Source organism: Pempheris klunzingeri, chromosome 14 (genome assembly GCF_042242105.1).
Source record: "Pempheris klunzingeri isolate RE-2024b chromosome 14, fPemKlu1.hap1, whole genome shotgun sequence".
NCBI lineage: Eukaryota > Metazoa > Chordata > Actinopteri > Acropomatiformes > Pempheridae > Pempheris > Pempheris klunzingeri.
Genome location: NC_092025.1, coordinates 12,110,120 through 12,127,971, shown reverse-complemented (window position 1 = coordinate 12,127,971; position 17,852 = coordinate 12,110,120). Strand labels below are relative to the sequence as shown.

Here is a 17,852-nt window from a genome sequence, read left to right as displayed (position 1 = left end):
CGTCGTTGCGTCATCGGCTGACGCAGCGGCGACAGCTCCGCCCCCGGGCTCGAGGGCTTTTGTAAAGAGTCACGTTGCGCTGCAGCAGTGAAACAGGAGACTCGAGCCCATCCTGCACATCCTCAGCACCAGACTCACCTGCCCTCTCTCTACGCCTGGACACCTTCTGCAGGTAAGAGGCCCCCCTGGTCTGATCAGTAACACAGCTCCCAGAGCGGTATTGATCACTGATAGATGATAATAACATTAATAATATTACTAATAATATTAATGATGATGGGGATGTGATGCTGCTCTACTCAACCTACAGCCAACTTTATCCTCCCGGTTATTTAGCTACGTATTAATGTAACATATAACCGCTGGTACCTGTGGCTCGTTCGCCGTCGTGCAGTTTAACAGGAAGCCTTTAAAGCTTCCTCGTTTTTTCAGGAATTTACATTTAAAGTCGCGCATTTCAGCCTGCCATCGAAATACGTAACAGGAAGGGCGTGAAAATGGTGACCTTCAGGGGTCAGAGTGGACGGAGAGGAGCCTGTCGTGTCCGACAGACCAAACATGGGACACACCTTGTTATTTAACGTGTTAAATTGGTGTGAGCAGCGGAGAGGAGTCCTGAAGGCAGGAGTGGTTTCCTGTCGGTGTGTATCTGTGCCTGAGCACGTAGACCTCCTCTGATGTGGGGGGAGGCGGGGCGGACCGACCAGCAGTGCACTAATTCATTTATTATTTAAAAAAAGAAATCATATATGGTTTCATTTGTCAATGCGTCTGTATAGTTAGACTTTGAGCTTAATGGGGTGCAGAACATATTTTAAAATTAGATTCACTGTAGAGCTGAAATGATTTATTAGTCAGATGGCAGATTAAAATGTCATTTTTAAGCAAATAAGCCTTAAAAAAAAAATCTACTTTAAATATGTGGCTTGGGCTTTTATTAAATATGAGGGACATTTTAAACTATTTGATATTACAGCAATTATTTTGATTTTCAGTTTATCTTCTTGTTAATGTCTCGATTAATCGTTTGAGGTACAAAATGCCAGAAAATATGTGAAAAGCCAATCATATTCAGTTTAGAAAATATACACATCTGACAGACAGGAAGCAGTGATTTTTTTTTTTTTACTGTTTTTAACATTTAATCAATGGTCATAGTGGTTGCTATTTAATTTTCCTTCAATCGCCCAGTTGATCAATAAACTAATCATTTCAGCTCCAGAGTATAAAATGAAAATAAATATTTTGATTTGGTTTTACCTATTAACAGATTGTGTTGTAAAAAATGGTTTTATTTCCGCTCCTTTAACCTTAATCCTCTGTTCTCCTTCTGTAAGTGCAATAACAACACAATTTATTCATGCGTATTGAAGATTTTAAGATTTAAAAGAAGTGAGTGTGAGCAGTGTTTAAGAGGCAAATGTCACCTACTGTAATGTGCACATTTTCACCAGTGTCAACCTCTCTCTGAACTGCAATGCGTGCAGCCTTGACGTCTGCCATAGGTTCTTGTATCAGAGAGCTGCATGGGAAACAGTGCTCCTGCAAGCACTGCTGGATCAAGGCCTGAGGACACAAACAGCCCAAACACAGGGACGTGCATCAGTGCCAAGGCCAGCAGCCCGTCTGGTAACAAAACGCAGCACCCCAAGCAGGCTTTTTACTTCTGACTAGTGTTACGCAGCTGGAGCCATTTCACCTCCTTAACGCTCATGCAGCTTGCAATGTAGAGAAAATAACAAGGTGGGTAAAACCTGCAGCTGGTCATAATGACACAGACAAAGACCAACAAGAAAAATATCCTGTTTTGTCTTCAAACGCCCCATCTCCTCCTCCCTCACATGCTTATCAGTATGGCATTAACTATCAATAAATGGTAGAGGTGCCCGCCTGAGTTCTAGGTAGATACACTGAGTTTACCCCCCACAGGTACCCGCCTAGAGCCTCATATATACTACGCAATATAGTTTGCAAGCTTCAAAAGTATTGTAGTGTAATGCTTGCAGCAATGCTTCGAAAAAAGCAGCAGCATGATTGCTGTAGATGTAGATTTTCATTCTGAATTTAGTTTGATATTCATGTATTTGTGATCTTTAACTGCATCCTGGGTGGGTAAGTGCAGCATCAGTGAGTGTCTAAATAAACCTCAATGAAATAATTGTATCATAATGTTAAATATCAGTGCTGTAAATGTGAATTATAATGTGAATTGGAGTTTTTTCCATTCAATGCATGTCCGCATGGCTGCCTGCTGTATTATTGCAGTGCACTGTGTTTGACTGATTGATGACAGTGTTATTTGACATACAGTGATCAGAGCTTTGAGTGGATCTGCATGACGCCACAATAGGGAGTTGGCTGTTCAATCTTGATGTCGCAGTGCAGAAATGGTGTTTGTCTTGTTGAGGGCCACCACTGTGCAACAGGCTGGAATGAAAATCAGAGATTTTAATCTCAACATCTCACCACATCTGGATCTTAAATGTTATCCTGTTAAAACGGCCTGATTTTAATGGAAATTATTCCAAACTAGCTTTTTTAAATGCCCATTAATGCCCACTCCCAAGAGCATTATTAAAGTTGTCAAGTCATGTAGCGATTTCCTTCATCAGACACTGTTTGGAAGATGAACCTTGTCACCAATGGTAGTCTGTGATAATGTCATTGACATTGCTGTAGCAGGGTGCATGTCCACTGATAAAGAAGATGATTCTCCAAATAAGCATTTCAGTTTTTGCCCTGCTGAAGGGCCCTTGGGCATTTATCTTAGGAGATTAATAAGGCTACCAGAAATAAATGTATGTATCATATATCTCATTGATAATGATAATAATAATGATGATAGTAATACAGCCTAGGTTAGTGGTTGATTTCCAGGATGTGTAAGCAGCAGAGATTCAATCAAGAAGTGATGACTCATGTATTTCACCTAAAAACACCAACCAATCAGCTACAGTTATTATAAGATGGACAATAGTTAAACATTTTAACAATGATGCTTCTTCTCATGTTCAATGCTTCTTATGGTTTTTGCATTAAGGGTCACAGTCGCTTCATTATCTTTGTGGCGATGTCGCCCCGCTGCTTTATTTCCGCAAAGCTTAATATTATATTTCATAGAAAAGTAATCATTTTTTTGAGGGAAACCCAACTAAACTCATCATCGTCACATCATCCAGCAGTGTGTTGTTTATATTTCATTTTTTGAATTTCATTTTATTGCAACAGTTATATAACATCCACTCCCACCAGGCCCTTCAAAGATGAGACATGAAGCTTGGTCTTTGTGGACCACTTTAGGAAATGAAGTCTGAAGCAGGATGTGTCAATCAATCAATCAATCAATCAATCAATCAATCAATCAATCAATCAATCAATCGTTGAATAAAGCTTACCAGTTTAAAGAGAAAAAAACCCCTGCAAACTGGAGCTCCATGTTGTTTTTGTTCCTAAGCTCCCTATGGATGCAGAGCGTTTCCAGGAGACACAAACATCTGATACTAAAATAGAAAACACTAATATCAGTGTCCCCTGGGTTTGAGAAGAGAAGTCGTGACCAGTGACTCGATCACAGACACTGAGTTGTCTTTATTTGTTTTATCATTTCCTTTTGCAGTAATCAGGTTGTCGCTTTGTTTACAACTGAGGTGCAGTATGAATGTGAGCCAGGCCAGACAGCGCACACGGTCACCTGACAGTCAGTGTTGCTGCCACAATAACACCAGTAGTGACAAATCCAAAACGACAAAACCATGGGTGTTCAACTTTGGTTCGCAGTAGTGAGTCAGGAAAGAAGCTGTTGTTCTATGAATCTGAGACATCACTTCCTTTTGCTGGGTGACAACCAGGACAGGAGGCCTCATGCTCCTCAACAGTAGTCCACCACAAGCTCACTGGTTTTGTCGATATTGAACTTGTGGTGAGTGTTGTTGCGTCATGTGACGAAGCTCTCTGCGCGCTCTGATCTCTCTCTAAGTGAAGACGGTGTGTTTCAAATACATGGGTCTGGACATGGATGTAAACTGCAACTTGCGAAGCCATAATTCTAATTTGTTCTTAATGTTTGGTTATATCATCTTGTTTGGCGATACATCTTCTGGATTGGTTTGACAGAGTGTGTTGAGAAGTAAAAAGGTGCATATACATTTTTTTTTAACAGTGTACGTGTAAAACAGTGTGTTGCTACCAAACCTGGTCCAGACTGATCATGTGGCAGGTCACACACACACATGCAGCAGGGCATTGTCCTTCAAGGTCCTTTTTTGCCATGAGGCAATATAAATGATATATGATTAGAAAGCATTTCCAGGCGTCATTGTGTTGTTCGTCATACTTCCAATCGGAAACAGAATGTCTTTTGGTGTATTTGACTGAATATTGCACAACATTTATATTTCACATTGCCTAACAAATTATTTTGCAACATTTTCTCACAATCTGCACTCAAAGTCAATGAAAATGTATTGTTGAAGTATGCGAGTGCTTTACAAAAGATAGCAGGTATTTGCTGAGCCTGAGTTTTGTGTGGCTAACAATGGAGCAGGACGGCGCGCACACAAACATACTGAAATCCCACACATCATACCTGTGCCTTTGGCTTGGCCTTTGTTAAGTATAAATACCCTCTCTTATGCACTGGAGAGGTGTGCATGCAGGTTAAACTCCTGGCCTTGCCTCTTTAATTTTACCTGCATGTAGAACTTTACGGTTAACAGTGAGCCGTGCTTGACACTTGTGTTGTGGTAACTGCACACTGTTTTCTGTTAGAGGCCTGTGCGTGTGCACTAAAGGTTGTTACCTCATAGCTTTAAGCTGAGGATTAACACAGAGGATCTAGCGTATGTCCTACCACAGCACACCAGCCTCAGATGAGAATTTATTCTGGAGCTATGCTAAACTCATCTTTTAGTTTATTTTTGTGATACGTGAAATATAATCCAGTGTCCTTACATTGAGACTTCTCTCTCTATTGCTATGAAATTAAATACTATTTATCTCTAGTTTATACATAGGAAATGTAGCTGTTCTGTCCAACTTGTCCCTGTTCATACACAGCTGGCTGGAGCTAACCTCTATATTTGTCAATAAAGGAGTACTTTCCACCCATCCAACAGATTCATCTATAGCAGATCCAATACTGTGGTACATCGGTGTGCTTGTGATGCTGAACAAAGCCATAGCTAGTGGCATTCAGTGGGAGAGGCTTGGCAGCTGATGCAGTCGACCAGAAAGAGAAGTCACAGTTTGTTCCCTGCAATTAGTGGGAGTGATGCATTTTGGAGACGTGTGAAAGTGGGAATTTACAAATCCTATGCGAGTTCATCTTGTATGCACTGGCAATTTTTTTTTCACGCGGTAGCATGCCTCAGTGAGCACAGCAGGAAAATCGCTGGAAACTAGACTGGGTGATAAAAATGTGGAAACCAGAAATATATTAATCAAGGCGAAGAAATAAAAGGCATTTATACATGCAGTGCACAAAGAGGGATGCAGTGGGGGAAACAGGTTGCTGAGGAGAGGGAAACGAGTCGTGATGCATCCAGTGCTGCGGCTGAAATAGGGACTGGCAGCAGAGTGTATTGGAGCCCTGTTACATAATCGCTCCCTCTCTGTGTTCTGTGGCTCGAATGGGGAGGGGAGGCGAGGGGTTGCGTAACTGCTTACTTACGGCAGAGTGAGGAAGGGAATAGGGAACAAAATAATCTTGTCTGCAGCATGTGCGTGCACGTTAGGACACTGCTGTCACCGATATAATCAGGCAACCTGTCTAACAGAAGTATTTCCTTTCAGTTAAATAACAGTCATATTCAACCCCAGGTGATAAGAGTGTCTGTTACTGTCGATTTCTATTTGGCTCTTTTTTTTTTCTCTGGAAACATATCCTTGGCTCACAGCCATTGGTTCATTCACATCTCCCATACACGCTGGGCCTTGGATTGTGTGACTTCAAGTGTCATCTTGTGGGAGTTTTGTCATTGTCACCCATCCTCCAGCCTTCACTGAGACGAGCTTAGTGCTGCAGCGAGGTAGCCATGTTGTAGACAACATAGGGACAAAAAATGGGGCCGGTGCTGGGCAGTCAGCCAGGTCCGACACACCGTGGAATAATGTGACTTCACCATGGCTCTCTCTGTCTTTCTTTCTTTCAGCCACCATGACTCACCAGTATCCCTCACTGACTCCTGAGCAGAAGAAGGAGCTGCAGGACATCGCTCAGAGGATAGTAGCTCCAGGAAAAGGCATCCTGGCAGCCGATGAGTCCACCGGTATGTGTGTGTGTGTGTGGTTGTTGAATGATAACATCAGTAATATCTTTTTTGTGAAGTGCTACATACTAAAGAAACAATATTATACAGGACAACATCAACCTTGCTGAACACCAGCTATTTATATATGACAGACACAAACACAAAATCATCAGTACTAGATTGCCTGTCATTCGGATGAAAAGTGGTCCTCACAGCCTTTAAGATCACTTTGTACAGAATCTTCTGTACTCTCATACGCACATTTATAGACAAAGATATGTCAGTGTTAAGCAAAATCAGATTAGTCAAACCGTTTTGTAACTCACGCAGTAGCTTCATATGGATTTTTGGGTCACAGAGTCACTATAAAACTGCGAGCAGAACTCTATTGAGGCCACTTTAATTTTCTGCTGAATTGTAGTAAAGACACCTGGATGTTTTATAACTGAATTTTATGCTGTCATGCACTAGAAAGTTGTTAACTTCTGCTTCATTGCAACTAAACTCCATTGTGACTAAATAGCCCTGTGTGTGTTTGTCGTGTTCGTGTGTTGTTTACAGGCAGCATGGCGAAACGTTTGAATCCCATCGGGGTTGAGAACACAGAGGAGAACAGGCGTCGCTACCGCCAGCTGCTCTTCACAGCTGACCAGCGCATCGACAACTGTATCGGAGGGGTCATCTTCTTCCATGAAACCCTCTACCAGAACACAGACGATGGCACTTCCTTCGCCAAGCTCATCAAAGACCGCGGCATTGTTGTCGGCATCAAGGTACACAGTGCTCAGTGCTGTAGTTAACCCCTTCAGCCATATTTATACCTCTTTAACCGTCTTCAGTAGGGAAATAGTGGCTCTCATGTGGCCTTACAGTCAATTTGAATGCTCATCAGTTTGTCACACTCACACTCTAAAACACAAGCATTTGAGTCTGTGAATCTCAGCCTTATTTGGTGTCTGTCTGAGTGTTTCCACTGCAGTAGTGTTGATATTAGAGTTAGTATTTCAGTTTGGCTGACCAAAGCACAGTCATCATTTGTCTCCTACACTGTATATGGAAACACAGAGCCATTGTCAGCATGTTATGATACACACAGACCCACCCACAACAGCAGATCAGGTTCAGAGGACAAACTGGGTGAAAGAGCTTTCGAGACATATGTTCAGGATACAGGAAAGTGAAAATCAATCTAATCAAACAATACAGAAAACCAAGTATATCCCTGTTAGATAACAAAAAAATGGCATTGATACTCAAGTGTTGTATCACATATTCAACGTTGTTTTTAACTGTTTCTGTTTCCTCTTCACAGGTGGACAAAGGTGTTGTGCCCCTTGCTGGAACAAATGGAGAGACCACCACTCAGGGTAGGAGACGTACATACACACTCTCAAAACCTCACAGACGTCACAAAACCCCTGCTGTATTTCTGAAGGGTGCTTCTGTTTGTGTGTCGGACTGCAGGTCTGGACGGGCTGTCTGAGCGCTGTGCGCAGTACAAGAAGGACGGTGCAGACTTCGCCAAGTGGCGCTGCGTGCTGAAGATCAGCGACACCACGCCATCTGAGCTGGCTATCTTTGAGAATGCTAATGTTCTGGCACGATATGCAAGCATCTGCCAGCAGGTTGGTGTGAGATCACTAAGGACACTGTCGGGCATTGTAACAAACTCCTGTCGTGTGTCTTTAAGAAGATGAGAGTTTTTTACACTTTGTAATGTCTCCTAGAATGGTATTGTTCCTATTGTGGAGCCTGAGATCCTTCCCGATGGAGACCACGACCTGAAGCGCTGCCAGTACGTCTCTGAGAAGGTGAATTTACTGAAAAGTACATACAGCACAAACTGCCATATACATCTTTTAAGGTTTATCTTTTGCTGCATGTTTGTAATGATGCTCTGTGTAACTCACACATGTCTCTCTCCTGCTGTTAGGTCCTTGCCGCCGTGTACAAGGCTCTGTCAGACCACCACGTGTACCTGGAAGGGACACTGCTCAAACCCAACATGGTCACAGCCGGACACTCCTGCCCCACCAAGTACAGCAGTGAGGAAATCGCCATGGCAACCGTCACCGCTCTACGCCGCACTGTGCCTCCTGCGGTCACAGGTCAGAGACGGATAGATATAAGGAACAAAAGTTAATGGGATGGGATCCTTACAAAGTACTGCTGTATAAGGAATATACAGTAAACCCCTATGATGGTAGCATTTTCAAAAACTGACATTTGAGATAAAAGTGTGGAATAAAGTTAAAGTTTTAACCTTTTTATACAAAAACGGCATCTTCTATTTGTGTACCACATAAGTGAAGGTTACACTTATGACTACATCTATATGCTAAGTCTACAATCTGAGTAAATAGATGTTGACACAAGTAAGTTCTAAGTCAAATATAGACAAAGTGTTATATTTGTCAGGAATTGAGACAATTCCTCCATTTCAGTACCATCCTAGTAAATATTTATTCATCATTACTTTACTGCAGGGAATGATTGTGTATGAGTTGAATTTCATGCTTTCCCGCATACAAATTCCCCATTTTTGTATGTTTAGCTGACCTGCTGTGCTCTGACTCGACTGTATTTTAGCGTGTAATTGGAATTAGATTGGATCACATGGAAGGGTACCAAGTGAATGCTGCCTTTATTTCATGAATAATTGGTGTCAAATTACACAGTACTTTCCAGAAGATTACATAAGAATTATTATGACCTCATTAGAGATTTACAGACCTGTAAAAGAAAGCTTTGCCATGTAACGTATTGCAAGAGGATTGTTATATGTTGGCAGATTAGTTATTTGTTTGTCCAACAATAATGCGTGCATTTGCTTGTTTCTGTTTTGTTTTTTTTTCTCAGGAGTGACATTCTTGTCAGGTGGCCAGTCTGAAGAGGAGGCCAGCGTGAACCTTAATGCCATTAACAACTGTCCGCTCGCCAAGCCCTGGGCCCTGACTTTCTCCTACGGCCGTGCCCTGCAGGCCTCTGCCCTGAACGCATGGAGAGGAGAGCTGAACAACGAGAAGGCCGCCACCGAGGAGTTCATCAAACGCGCAGAGGTCAGACAAAACCGTGGCCGGATACATCCACGCAGATTGCAGTGACGCTTCCTTCGAGCAGTATTGTTAATTAGACTTTTTTTTTTCTTCTTCAGGCAAACGGATTGGCTGCTCTCGGCAAGTACGAGTCCGCTGGAACTGGTGGCTCCGCTGGAAAATCCCTCTACGTGGCTAACCACGCCTATTAAACATCAAAGGACCACATCCACCTGTGGCCTAGTTGTAGTCTTATATCTGCTCTGCTATTCCCCCGTCACTCCTCCATCAGTCACAGGCCTGCGCTGTCTCCAGTACTTTAGAGTTGTCAGTTATTAAAATGACATTATTAGATATGTGTATTTAAAAAAAGAATAATGTGAATCTATAATACTAAAGGGAACAGGCTTGTCTTTTTCCTATTTAATCAAACAAATCAAAACTATTTTGAGACAATTTATGACTGAAGTGAAAAACTATTTTATGTCATGTCTAATAGTTACTGGGCTCAGAAATAGGAAATTAGAGGCTGCAAAATTTTAACAGTAGACCAAGATAATCAGTCAATTCTTCGTAACTACACCTGTCTCCACACCCGGTGCTTTGTGTCGGTGTTTCGCTTCCGTCAGAACACAGTATTGCCTCGTCCTTAAAACGCCATTCTAACATCCTCCCTGACAGTGGGACCAAGAGATTATAATAAGTGGCATCGGTACATCCATTAAGGGACAAGACGACAAGACTTTTCAGTTGAGTTGAGCTTTTGAGCGGCTTTCCAGAAGCGTGGAGCGCTCGTTGTACTTTCAGACAGCCGTGGCTTCAGCAGAGGTCAGTAGACACTCCGCCAGGATTCACCCTACTGACCCACCCTAACCTTTCTGTTGACACGCCTCTAATCACCACTAATCAGAGAAACATCTTGTGTGTCTAACTCTCAGTATAACATTAGCTTTAAATTACATACAGTAATTATTGTATTCAGTTGTGTGAAGGTGTCGATATTATGTGATGCTTGTGTGTCACCCCCCCTCCTGATTCCCCCCCTAGCATACCCCACAGGACGAGGAGATGGTTTCTATAACGTACCTATAATGTGGACCAATACGTGGGGTTAGCGGCGGGGAAACAGTCACTGCTGTGTTGGAATACTGTGATGTTTGTGATGTTAATATTGTTCTTGAAGCACTTGGTGTGTCAAATAGTGGAGAAAAAAAAACTAAAATAAACATTAAAAACTAGCAGAGATCTCATTGTGTGATGTTATTGCTGCATGTGGTGTCTACCTTAGTTGTTTCCTTAGCCAGTTTGTTTCTAGTAAGATAAATATCACCTTTACAACCAGAACTGCTGTGAATACAAGCTATCTAACATGAGAGTTGGATTAATTAACCACAGTTTGAAGGGGATACAATTTCTCCAGTCACTTGGTGTATGAAAACTATTCTAAATAAGAGTTATTTCTGACTAGTATATGTTGTAAAATACAGTTTCATCAACAAATCAGTATAGTAGAAAGGTACTTACTATAATCGCATTCAAATGTATTTGAAGGCCTTCATTTGCAGTAACACAAAGAGGCTTAAGACGATTTATTCGTTATTGGGCATTATTCTGTCCATTTTGCTTATGATGAAGCAAATTTTATTACAGGACTATAATGTATGATAGTACAGAAGTTTGTTTTTATCGGTGCAGTATAGGATACAAGTATATTTTCATGTATAATTGAAGAGATTGAGAAATGATTATTATACCTTTTTGTTTCTCAGATTATCAAAATGCAAACATGGCCTATTTTACTGACAAAATAGTGTAATAATATCCAAGATACTGAATCAATTTATAAATAGATGAAACTATATTTATTCAGAGAGGCTTTATGGAGAGCAAAGCAGAGACACATCAGTGCAACCACAGTGCTCCGTGCTGACTGGGAGGCAGCTAGGAGTTCATGTCCTCTGTCACTTTACTTTCATTAAGCTCATCTCAGGATCATTCTGGTGACTTACTGGTCTAACCTTTAACAAACAATACTTTTTTTTTAAGTAAGGTGACATTTAGCTTTTACAGAAGTTTACTATGTGTTTGTAAAATAATGTACCAACTTTTTAATTTCTCTGGTCATTTATTGTATTCATGGTCAAATATGAGTGGACAGATACAAATGATTATTTGGCCATTTAATGAAATGGTGTGATTTTTGTCGGCCAAGATTTCAAACAGCTCAAGGAGGCGTTGGTTGTCATAATTTGTCACATGTTGTTTGTGCGTTTGATATATTCACCGGGCCGGCCGACGGTCAATGTACCCACCTGCGTCTCAAACCAACTCACCGTCTCCGCGGGTCACCTGTTTCTTACAACGTTTGGTTTAATATGATCAAATTGTACTGATGTATCGGAGCTGATTGTTGTTTTTACAGCCACGTGCACCGCCTGTCATGTGATGTGTGACTGGATGTGTTGTTAGGAAAACAAACTCACCCCATTACGTCACACAGAGTGGCTCTCATCATTACGTCACCTTTCGAAAAAATCAATCACTTACATATTGATGGTAACAGGGGCCACACCTACGACAAGCCAAGTTAAATCGATAACGCTATACCAAAGAGAGGCTGTGGAGTGGGTTGCAGCAGGATTTAATGCCACATCTCTGATCTCTGATTAGTTCCCCCGTCATGTCCTGAAAAAGATCCTGATCGAAGGATCTTATGGCTCCAAGCTACATGCTAACGCTGTATGCTAATGTGTTAGCCTGTATCAAGAAGACCTCTTATTGTCGGGTTGTTTGTGTAATGTCTGTGTGATGCAGCACTGATCTCACACCTGTCAGTGCTCACAATAAAAAGTGCTTGGTGCCAGATAAAGAGGTCTCCCTAAGAAGAAAAGTTAATGGGATATTTTTGGATTACAGCTCTAAATGCAAAGTTTAGCTGAAATGCAAAGTTTAGCTGAAGACTTATCTCTTGTCTTCGTCCAGACTGTAAATCAATGAACACGATAGATGGAGTGTGAATTCTAGATTAATGTTTCAAAAAGCATCACTTATTGTACGTGTAAAACATTAACAAACACACAATAGTGTGTACAAACTACAATAATTTAGTGCAGAGAAAATAGTTGATGTTATTGTGTGTTTCCCTGATCAAATGTTGTTTGTATTCCCCTTTTTTTTTTAGCTTGTCAGAAGCCCTCAGCATTCATAGTCAGTTTCCATTCATGTACTAAATAAAGACAGTGAAACTTTGAATTGTCTCAGGAGTTTTAATGTAGAAACCCCATGAGAGCTTCTTTCTACCCCAGGGAGGGGCGGGGACATGTCGTAAACTGAAGTTCCCGGATGTTCCGGTCTACTCTATTGACAGAAATGGCTACTACGGAAGTGGGTGAGTGGACCCATAACTGAATCCTGTCTGAATTGTTTCCTCACCATAAATGATATTTTGTGTTTACATCATTCTACAGCCGCTTGTTAGAACATGTTTGATGTGTAAAACAGCTGTAGTGAGGTTCGCACAGAGCCGCTGTCGTCTCCAGGTTAAGAGCCCTTGAAGCTAGCAGCTAGCAGCTAGCAGCACCATCAGCTGCTCCAGTGATGCTCTCACTGGCTTATTACTGACGACACTGCTGATTGTCGCCACCTTTCTTTTACCCATTTGTTATTTTACTCCACCATTAACTACAACACTGCTTAAATATAGCGATCTTATTTACCTATATATTCTATTTTTCTAGCATTAAAACTAAACGAGGTCTTGCAGCCATTTACTGTATGTTGACAACATAAGCCTATAGATGTTTGCATGCTACTTTAATAACATCAGAAGTAGCTAGCTCAGTCATTTAGCATCCAGCTCAGCCTTTTATGGAGTGAGCAGATTTGTGTAAAAGCTTCATTTAGTCAATAGTGTCCAGTGGGGTGTCGTGGAGGGCACATAGGGGAAAACAATTCTTCATTGTGATATCAATATATACAGGTACTTCTCTGAAATTAATAACTTAATAGGCAGACTGTCATTGTGTCTTGTTAGACAGGAATGTCTGTTCTTGGTGTACATAGTGTCAAATCAAGATATGTGTCACATTGACGCAAAAATGTATAAAAATCCATTATTCCCTTAACACAGTCCTGTGCATTGATTTGCAAAATTGCCCTTGATGACCTAACACCAGAGAAAATACGGGAACAGCAGCCACAGTATAAACGTCATGACAAAATCTCATAAATCAAAATGATTTATGACATTAATATTCACTCCACACATATATATGTGCGTGTCTATGTATATGATGTCCTGAGGCTTTTCTGTCTTACTGTCTCTTTATGTCTGTCAGAGCGTCGACGTGGCCAGCTCGCTGCTCTGTCCATAGCAGTGGTGGTCATCCTCGTGGGAGTCCCTCTGTGGTGGCGAACAACAGAAACGTATCGTGCCTGGTTACCTGTCAATCAGATAAAAGAGTTGGCCAACCTGCAGGTTTGTTTGTGTTTCTTGCTAAACTTACATGTCCCCATCCTGTAGTCTATTTTCATCTTATATTTCTAACACTTACGCATACCCTGCAAAAATGCCTCTCTTTATTTCTGTTCCTTGCAGCTGCAGTTGAGTGCTGATGTGGAGGTTGTGTTTGCACGTGGAACCGTGACACCAGAACAGCAGAAGAAGGTCCCCCTGATGCAGACGCAGGAGGAAGAACACACAGTAGATGGTGACTTATTAATGCTACCTTTCATGTTATGGTTACAAAACATGAAGACTACGAGGTAACATTCAAATTCTCTTGTTTCCAGAGGACACAGCTTTGAGGTACAAGTATGAAACAAAGTACCGCACAGCTACAATCATGGAGGAGGACGCCCTGAACCAACTGACTGCTGCAGGTGAGATGTTGTCTGACTGTTAAATCCAGCTTTCAGCTCTTCAGATGCTACGGTATGTTCTCTCACTGAGACCACTGGTAGTAATTTCCCTCTGTCTCTTGGTCTTCTTTCAGAGGCAGATCTTTCTCTGCACACGCTCAGTGAGAGTCCGTGTGGCTCTTTGGTTGTGTATGTGATCCCAGAGTCATCGTCACTGCTGCCTCAGGTTCTCAATTGTTTTTTCTTTTTCATATTCAATTTGAAAGAGTCTTGTTTGGCTACTATGAACCCTTTCCCTATCTTTAGTGTGTATGTGTTCATATGTTAAAAGGGTTAATTAAAGTCAGTGTTAGTTTTATGCGTTGATGAATTGTGAAATTAGCTTTGTTTTGAGCCAAGTTTGTTCTCTGTGGAGTCAAGTAGCATTTCCACTGAAAAGAACATTAATTAAGATAATTTATCTAAATATTACTATCAGCACAAATGCAGTACCTACTGCAAAGTTTTTAAACAGAACTACGAGTCATTTCAGTCACTCAAGATAAGTCAAAGGCAATAAAATACCGACGTATGCTTTCATGGCTGTCAGGATGTGGATGTGTACATCGGTCAGCGGCGCACAGCCCTGCTGCGTATTGGTGCCCAGATGAGGGTGGGCAGGACACTAGAGCAATTGCTGTCTCACTTGGAGCCTCGGATCAAGCAGGTGCTGCAGGTGATGTCTTTTAGCCACACTGACATCACTGCAGCCCTGAGCGACAGAGTCCGCCTCAGCCCTGGCAACAAAGAGAGCATCGCTGACAGTATGAGAGCCTTTAAATCCAGCCCAGGTTGGTCTTTGTTTCAGCGCAGGCATGAAGTGTGGCAACATAATTTCTCTTCCAGTCAGTATATATACTTCAACCCTGTTAACACGTTTCTTCTGTTCTCTGCAGGTTATGAAATAACATTCAGTCTGTTGAACCCAGACCCAAAGTCACATCGCCTACACTGGGACATCGAGGGTGCCGTGCAGACTTACATCCAACCTTTGCTTACAAAACTGGCCCCTTTGGCCAACTTTAGCATTGACTCTCAGGTACTGTGCGAGCAAGTGTGTGGATGTACAGCACCCGCGTCACCATGTCAAGAGGCTCAGTTACTGTATGTTAATGAACATATTCTCCCCATAGACCTTGTACTACGCCATGCTCGGTGTCAACCCGCGTTTTGACAGCAGCCGCAGCGCCTACACACTAAACTCTGACAGCCTCGCTCATGTCATTAACCCTGTGGAGGCTAGACTGGGTAAAAGGAAACACAAAATGAATAGAAACCAGGGGTAGTTTGTGATGTTTGATGATGATAATGATTTTTTTGCATTTGATTTCCAGGCTCAAATGCTGCATCTTCCAACCCCGTGTTGAATTTTCTCCTGTACGTCCCGGATGCCCACCACTCACCCCTTTACATTCATGACCGAAAGAAACGGGAAGTGCCTTCTAATGCATTTCACTCTCCACGGTGGGGTGGGATTATGGTAAGATAACAGAAAAGGACACCACTGGGTGACAGTAGTCTAAATAATATAAATGGTTATAGCTTATTACAAGTGAATATGTTGTACATTTATAATAAATTGTTAGCTATGCAGTGATTTTGCTGTTTCAACAAAAACTGACTATATCCGTGTTTTTATAGGTCTATAATGTTAATGATTTCTATGGCCCAGAGGCTGTGTTCCCTGTTGACATCAACATCAACATGGCCAAGGTCATGGGAGTCTTCCTTGCACAGCTTCGGTAAGTAGAAGCCTACAGAGCAACAAGTATTGCTTTTTCTTGTAAACACAAGTAAGCTCCCTGTACCCTCCTCCTGTACCAGGCTGTTGCTGGGTGTGCAGTCGTCTGCCCCTCCCCCTGGCTTCCTTGTGGCACCGTGCGGCAGTACAGGACTGGCTGATTGGGAGCTGGACCGTCTCATGTGGAGTCGGACTGTGGAAAATGTTGCAACAGCAACCACCACCATCACCTCACTGGCACAGCTGCTGGACCAGATAGGCAATATTGTTATCAATGACAACATTGCCCAACAGGTGAGATGCACACATACCTGCGCTCATCACTAGGTTTCTGTGTTGAACTGGGACTGTGTAGAAGAAGTGGACACGAATGCGGAAGTGCCTTAAATCTGCATTCTTATTAATCCTCAACAGTCAGACGCAGGGGTATTCAAGGACTGAACATTGGTTCTGATTGTGAAACAAAGATGGTGACACTCAAAAAAAGTCCAGGCTTCAAAATGGCAGTCCAGAAACCAATATGCATAAATGCACACTTACAAAAGATTGTGACCCCTGTCCACATCTTTTGGTTTTCTTCTAAGGTGGATGTACATATCTGGCACCGTAGGACTTCTTCAGGGGCATCTGATCACTAAAATACTATTTTACTAGAATACTATACTACTACAAATTTAAATTGACTTACAGTAATAACAATTCAGTATTCAAGTATTTTTGGGGCTCTTTATGTCTTTTTAAAAGAATATTATAGGGACATGGTTAGCACCTTAAACCCCCAATATATTTCTTTGGTCAGAGTGAAAAATATTTACTGAACTGCCAATAGAACGTGCTACTGTAGCTTCCATGTTAATTGCAGAGGTTAATGATGTTGGTGAAGGAAAACCAATAAAATGACTCCCTATCTAAACAAGAAATTATCTAACATGAACACAGCATCTGGCTGAATTAATGAAAAGCTGTGATCAGTGCAATAATTACAGTGCCTAAATTGGTATTTAGTTAAACTCCAAAGGAAGTTGTTCATCATATGACTGTCTTTCCTGCATCAGTTGTATCCAACCTGTGATTGTTGTTGCTGTCATTCAGGTGTCCAGTGCCGTCACGTCGCTGCAGCTGGCTGTGGCTGAGCTGGAGGCCGGGAACCTCGGCTTTGCTCTCCAATACAGTAAAGAGGCCATCTTGGCATCAGAGAGAGCCTTCTTTGATCCATCACTCCTGCACCTCCTCTACTTTCCTGATGACCAGAAGTTTGCTATCTACATACCGCTCTTTCTGCCCATGTGTGTGCCTATTCTGCTGTCGCTGCTCAAAATGGTGTCTGAGGCCAGACAGAAGCGCAGGGATAAGCAAGCCAAGAAGGACTGAGAGACACTTGAAGAGGAAATGAAATGAAGAAAAAAACACTGAATGAACAAACTGTTTTGTCCATGACCTTGACATTTAGGTACAAGTATAGAGAAAGATTCATTTGCAGCATTGAGATGTATGTATGATTTTTATTTTTAATGTAAAGAATTGTGTTTATTGTAAGACTGCAATGAGTGACTGATGTGGTTGTCTGACACTACATACTGGAAAGCTTGAACTGTTGTAAATGTGTACAAGTTTTATAATTGAATTCTGCTTTCTATTCTAAGTTATTATAACAAATAAAGACTTAAGTTGTAGCTCATGTTTTTGCGCTTGGGTTTGCAAGGAAAAAAAATACCTGATTGTATATAATTATTACATTGATTTTTAATTAATTTTGTCTTGCGAGACAAACTAGAACACTAGCTATGTTGTCTTTTGATGTGATGGGATGCATTTGTATTTAAATTACATGTGGGTCTCCTGAAGATATTACTTTATTTATCCAGAGGGAAATTATTGTAATGCATCTTCACACTTGTATTTATGTTAAATAGGAAATTAACCAAAAAA

General features: G+C 41.6%; 2 protein-coding genes across 2 annotated transcripts; both read left to right on the top strand.

Annotated features, from left to right (window-relative positions):
- The first annotated feature begins 78 nt into the window (after positions 1-78).
- On the top strand, positions 79-10,521 carry aldocb (aldolase C, fructose-bisphosphate, b). The gene is made up of 9 exons (XM_070843280.1): positions 79-172; positions 6,150-6,266; positions 6,810-7,021; positions 7,561-7,615; positions 7,713-7,873; positions 7,976-8,059; positions 8,182-8,356; positions 9,108-9,307; positions 9,403-10,521. The coding sequence occupies exons 2-9, from the start codon at positions 6,155-6,157 to the stop codon at positions 9,493-9,495; spliced, it is 1,092 nt and encodes a 363-aa protein (XP_070699381.1). The 5' UTR covers positions 79-172; positions 6,150-6,154; the 3' UTR covers positions 9,496-10,521.
- Positions 10,522-12,640: 2,119 nt separating this feature from the next.
- pigs (phosphatidylinositol glycan anchor biosynthesis, class S) lies at positions 12,641-17,601 on the top strand. Its single transcript, XM_070843596.1, has 12 exons — positions 12,641-12,671; positions 13,621-13,760; positions 13,881-13,992; positions 14,075-14,164; positions 14,278-14,369; positions 14,733-14,973; positions 15,079-15,221; positions 15,316-15,430; positions 15,517-15,662; positions 15,824-15,924; positions 16,007-16,217; positions 17,016-17,601. Exons 1-12 carry the CDS (start codon positions 12,653-12,655, stop codon positions 17,292-17,294), a joined length of 1,689 nt encoding a protein of 562 aa, XP_070699697.1. The 5' UTR covers positions 12,641-12,652; the 3' UTR covers positions 17,295-17,601.
- The last annotated feature ends 251 nt before the right edge of the window (positions 17,602-17,852 follow it).

Bases quoted from the DNA above. Each gene is read 5' to 3' on its own strand.
- pigs (XM_070843596.1), top strand. The intron at 13,993-14,074 runs GTGACTTATTAA...TCTTGTTTCCAG, and splicing joins GGAAGAACACACAGTAGATG to AGGACACAGCTTTGAGGTAC. The intron at 15,925-16,006 runs GTAAGTAGAAGC...CTCCTGTACCAG, and splicing joins GTCTTCCTTGCACAGCTTCG to GCTGTTGCTGGGTGTGCAGT.
- aldocb (XM_070843280.1), top strand. From the start codon at position 6,155: ATGACTCACCAGTATCCCTCACTGACTCCTGAGCAGAAGAAGGAGCTG. The intron at 6,267-6,809 runs GTATGTGTGTGT...TGTTGTTTACAG, and splicing joins GGCAGCCGATGAGTCCACCG to GCAGCATGGCGAAACGTTTG. The intron at 7,616-7,712 runs GTAGGAGACGTA...GTCGGACTGCAG, and splicing joins TGGAGAGACCACCACTCAGG to GTCTGGACGGGCTGTCTGAG.